We start from the raw sequence: 5,741 nt of genomic DNA on the forward strand, positions 1-5,741 counted from the left end.
GCCTATACCTCTGCCTAGGGATAGATGATAAGCCAGCGAGAATTTAGAGGGCAGACCAACACAGCTGATGTTGTAATGGGTGTCTGCTATGGAATGCCTGATCAGGAGGATGAAGTAGGTGAGGCCTTCTTCAGACAACTGGAAGAAGCCCCACACTTGCAGGCCCTGGTTGGTCCTCATGGGGATTTTTAACTGCCCTGATAATCTGCTGGAGGGACAACACAGCAGGGCACAAGCAATCCAAGAGGCTTCTGGAGGACATTGACAATAACTTCCTGACACAGGTGATTGAGGAGCTGATGCAGAGAGGAGCTTTGTGACACCTGGCTTTTACAAAAAAGGAAGAACTGGTTGGGTATGTGAGGGCTGGGAACAGCCTTGGCTGACCACAAGATGGTGGAGTTCAGGTTCCTGAGAAGAGAGAACAAGGCAAATAGCAGGACCACAACCCCAGACTTCAGGAGAACAGTCTTTGGGCTGTTCAGGGAAGAATCTCTTGGGATAAGGCCCTGAAGAGAAGGAGAGTCCAAGAAAGCCGGTTGATTTTCAAGAATTGCCTTTTCAGCACTCAAGATTGGTCCATCTCAATGGGCAGAAAATCAAACAAAGGCGTCCGGAGGCCTGTATGGATGAAAGAGTGACTGATAGGCCAGTTGGTTGTGATGCCATTCAGAAGGACCTCAACAGGCTGGAGAAATGGGCCGACAGGGAACCTTGTGAAGTTCAACATAGGGAAATGCCAAGTCCTGCCCCTGGGGAGGAATAACCTCAGGCACTAGGACAGGCTGGGGCTGACTGGCTGGAAAGCAGCTTGGCAGAAAAGGACCTGGGGGTCCTGTTGGACACCAAGTTGACCATAAGCCAGCAATGTGCCCTTGTGGCAAAGCCTCCTGGGTTGCATTAGGCTGGGGAGGCTTATAAAAACCAGCAGTACCTCAGACCCCTTACACAGCACTGCACGTACGTCAGATGACCTGTCAGTGCAATCTGTGTTTTTCAGAGATTTCAGGACATAGACTGGGTCAGACCTTGGGCTTGTAGGACAGCATCATGGCTGAGAGGGTGGTCCGCACCAGCATGTCAGAGCACAGAGTAGCAGCTTCCTGCACCATGTGGGAACAAGGCTGGTTCCTCCAAGTGACACTGTCATCTGTAATTGAAGCAGGCTAATCACTACAGTGTGATACACATTATGAAACACTTGTCCTCAGACAACTCTATATATTCTTGTAAAAAAAAAAAAAAAATCTAATCCCTATTTTAAGCTGTGGATCTCGATAGTTTTCAATGGCAATAAGCTATTCAGTCTTTAGAGGAGAAAATATGTTCCCCCCCCATTCTTTGGACTCTTTATGTCCATGTCTGTTCTTTTTTAATTCTCCTACTATAAGAAGATAAATTCTGAATTAACTCTGTCTGTCAAGAGTTATTTGGTACACTTTTGTCATGCTTTTAATTTCTAGCTGTGATTTTAACATAAATCACTTGAGTAGGAACTCAGTCTTTTCCATGCTCTGCAGCCCTTGCCCATTTAACTTCTGGCTGTCATGGTATTCAAGCTATAGCTGTTAAGAAGTATACTCAGCCAAGAAGCAACCTTGGCCAAGAGGGAAAAATTTGTTGCTACTTTTTTATTATTATTGGTTCACACAATAGATAAAGTATCTAAAACTACAACTCTCTGACAGAATACTGATAAAATATAAACAGAGGAGTAAATTCACAAATAAAAATTACAAGTTTCTTTTAACTTTTTTTCTAAATAATAATGTAGTGAAATTCAAAATGTGCTTTGCAAGGCTATTGTGTTTTTGGACATGGGGAATTGAGATCTCTTCACCAAAGCAAGAGAAAATATGTCTTGAAAAAGATGGAGTTAGATAGGAAAAGATACCTCAGAGGACTTACATTTATGTGTATATATATTAAAAAAAAAACTAATTAAGAGGAAATATGTGTATTGAACTAACCTAAAAAAAATGTCCCCACACCATGGCTTGTTACCTTTACCCTTATCAGATGGAGGATTATGGTCTGTGAGACTAATTTTTTGAAAAATGCTGATTTGCAGACAGACATCCTGTCTTCACAGTCCCGGAATATTAGCCATATTAATGGTGAAATAATTCATAGAATGGTTTGGATTGGAAAGGACCTTAAAGATCATCTAGTTCCAAACACCCTGACATGGGCAGGGACACGTACTAGACCAGGTTGCTCAGAGCCTCATCCAGCCTGGCCTGGAACACTTCCAGGGATGGGGCATCCACAGCTTCTCCGGGCAAGCTGTCCCAGTGCCTCACCACCCTCACAGGAAAAACCTTCCTCCTAATATCTAATCTAAATCTACCCTCTTTCAGCTTAAAACCATTGCCCCTTGTCCTATCCCTACAGTTCCTGACAAAGAGTGCCTCCCCATCTCTCCTATAGCCCCCTTTCAGCACTGGAAGGCTGCTCTAAGGTCTCTGAGGAGCCTTCTCTTCTCCAGGCTGAACAACCCCAACTCTCTCAGCCTGTCCTCATGTGGGAGGTGTTCCAGCCCTTTGACTATTTTCGTTGCTCTCCTTTGCACTTGCTCTAACAGGTCCGTGTCCTTCTTGTGCTGAGGACTCCAGAGCTGGATGCAGTACTCCAGGTGGGGTCTCATGAGAGTGGAGGGCCAGAATCACCTCCCTCAACCTTCTGGTCATGCTGCTTTTGATGCAGCCCAGGATATGGTTGACATTCTGGGCTGCAAGTGCACATTGTGGGGTCATGTTGAGCTTCTCATCAGTCGATGTCCCCCAGTCCTTCTCCTCAGGGCTGCTCTCAAGCCATTCTCCACCCAGACTGTATTTGCACTTGTGATTGCCCCAACCCCAGTTCAGGACCTTGTAGTTGGCCTTGTTGAACTTCATGAGGTTTGCACAGGCCCACCTCTTAAGCCTGTCAAGCTCCCCCTGGATGTCATCCTTTCCTTCCAGCATGCCAACTGCAGCACACAACTCAGTGTTGTCCGCAGACTTGCTGAGGGTGAGCTCAGTAATTCCTACTAAGTGAACTAATGGTGCAGTTAAAATAAAGTTTTTAAATGTTAATTATTTTTGTTATTTACATTCACATTACTGGCAAGCATGTAGCATTTAGATAACAGTAGTTAACAAAAGAATCATTGCAACATTCTTTTCAGGATGTAGATTTAATTCCCAAACTGAGTCAGATGGTTTTATTGTCAGTCTTAAACATTAGGAATCTTATATTATGAAACAGTCTGTACCTATGAACTTAGATAATTTACTTGTTCTGCATAATAGCACTATGATAGAGTTCTACATTACGATAATGGGAAAAAATTGTACACTGTTTAAAAATGATAACTGGAAATTTATTCAATATGAATATACAGCTTTCTTCAGTAACATACACATGTTCAATTTCTCCTTTTAGTGTTGAAGAAAGTTTCAAGACATTATTCTGGGCTATATTTGGACTCTCAGAAGTTAAATCTGTTGTCATCAACTATAGACACAAATTTATTGAAAATATTGGTTATGTCCTTTATGGAGTCTATAATGTTACCATGGTCATTGTCTTACTGAACATGCTTATTGCAATGATCAACAGTTCATTCCAGGAAATTGAGGTAAAAATTCCATTTATGATGAAATATTGCCACATTTACTGTTATATCTAATTGTCTAAATCTCCTGTAAAATCTTACTTGTTGAAATCTTATTTGAGAAAAATATCACATAGGCTTTTAGAATATATTAGGAGAAAATATTAGTTCCACTGTACATTTTTATTATAAAATACCTGGAAATTACCCAGCTGAATGTGCTTTCAATAGTAAGAACTAGACTGGACTGAGAAACTGCTGTTGAACTGTGTTATGCACCTGAAGAGGATGGGCTACATTGTATGACTCTGTGAATCTTTCATTTGCCTCATTTGTAGTTGTTATTTGAATAGTGTCCCTCTTGCTGCAAGGATGTTCTCATTCCTCTGCCTTGACCTTGCAAGCATGTCTATAACTTTGTGTTTTCTTCTTTTATTTAAAAAAAACTGTTGCTCTAGTCCTCTGCAGTGAACAAAGCTTCACTTGACAAAGTAATTAGCAGGGCTACTGAAAAACAGCATGAACTTTTGCATGCCATGGAAAACAAAGGGCTAAATCATTATCATTGTCTAGAATAAAAAGAAGCAGATCTCTAGGAGCTAGGCCATTCCAGGCTTTCCCAGGTGATACTCAGGTTGCTTGACACTGTTCTGGTCCCAGGTTTTGGGCTCTGGTTTGGGGCTGTAGCGTTGTCCAGCCTGAGCAAGGGCAACACACATTCTCTAGTGACGTTCAGATTCTTCTGACTCAGGAGGCCACAGAACAAACTATATCAGCTTCAGAGCAATAAAACCAAGCTATTATCCAAAAATATGGTGACTGGATACAAACAGCTTCTAAAAACAACTACGGCAATATTGAGTCATGTCCTTGAACATGACATTAGTCCTTTCTGCAGAAAACCCTCTTGAACTTTACAGGGAGGAATAGTGAGTGTTTTGGCTATCGTAAATGTTAAATGTAAACCATGGTGGTGATAGCATACCTGATGCTATCCAGGGATGGGGCACCCACAACTTCTCTGGAAAAATTAATCAGAAAAGATTAATATATTCCAGCCAGTGGAAGGAATTAGGTAAGAATCACCTATTTTTTTTTAACTTCATGTTTAAAGTAATAGTATAAAATTTTCATTTGAAATTTGGATACTATGTCCTCTTCACAAAAAAATAACATAATAATTGCTAGAGAAGAGACCAATATAATAACAAATCAGAGCTGTTAGTCACATTGAGAGAGTTACATTTTTGTAATGTTAACACAGGATTTCTCCATTTTATTTACTAAGCATGACAGTGTTCCAAGCAAGACTACTAAGTCAAGCCCTAACAGATGAATTTGAGTGTTGCCATGAATTGGGCATTGTATTGTGTACTTTTAAGTCAGAGCTTTCATTCTTATCATTGTGTTTACAATGAGCACCAAACAAAAGGTCTGTCTTTGTGATCCTGTATTGCAGACTATTAGAACTCACTCTAGAGTAACCAATGTTTAAATCAAATCCACTTTGTTTTTCTGTAATTGCATTATTTTAAATGGATTAATACAAACAGGTCCATTCATTGAAATTTGGTTATAAACAAATTCTTGATCTGTTTGAGATTAACTTCAGCCAATTAGATTCAAAACACACATAAAGTTTAGCTAGACCATCTTTAATAGTGAAGGTGGTATTAACAGTGTATTAACAGCTATGTTTCTCTTTTACAGGATGATGCTGATGTAGAATGGAAATTTGCAAGGGCTAAACTTTGGTTTTCTTACTTTGAAGAAGGCAGAACTCTTCCAGTACCCTTCAACTTAGTGCCAAGCCCAAAATCTTTGCTGTATCTCCTACTCAGAATCAAAAAGTGGATTTCTAAACTTTTTCTGTGCCAAAAGAAAAGCTTTCAGGAAGACGCAGAGATGAACAAGGTAATTGTATAGTGTGTATACTGACTGCTGATTTCGAAAGATAAAACCAATTTCAACTTCATTTTTCTTATTCTGTTTTTCTGATTAATTTTCCAACATTCTTAGTCCATGCTGAAGTCAGTTACTAAGTACAGGCTGAAACTCTTGCTTTATTTTTAATATAAATATTTCTCTACATTTGTAATCAGTTAAGTGCAAAAATACCATTGTAAATTTACGGTTCTTCCTG

At 40.1% G+C, this 5,741-nt stretch overlaps 1 protein-coding gene across 1 annotated transcript in view; it reads left to right on the forward strand.

Annotated features, from left to right (window-relative positions):
• Nucleotides 1-5,512, forward strand: part of TRPC6 (transient receptor potential cation channel, subfamily C, member 6) — a gene marked incomplete at its 3' end in the record, with an annotated part of 27,059 nt that extends 21,547 nt beyond the window's left edge. The window contains exons 7-8 of the mRNA XM_010083801.1: nt 3,427-3,622; nt 5,309-5,512. Coding sequence (XP_010082103.1) covers nt 3,427-3,622; nt 5,309-5,512 — 400 coding nt within the window. The remainder of the gene's footprint in view (nt 1-3,426; nt 3,623-5,308) is intronic.
• Between the last annotated feature and the right edge of the window lie 229 nt (nt 5,513-5,741).

The sequence above is a fragment of the Pterocles gutturalis genome, unplaced genomic scaffold, assembly GCF_000699245.1.
Source record: "Pterocles gutturalis isolate BGI_N339 unplaced genomic scaffold, ASM69924v1 scaffold8085, whole genome shotgun sequence".
Classification (NCBI taxonomy): Eukaryota; Metazoa; Chordata; class Aves; order Pterocliformes; family Pteroclidae; genus Pterocles; species Pterocles gutturalis.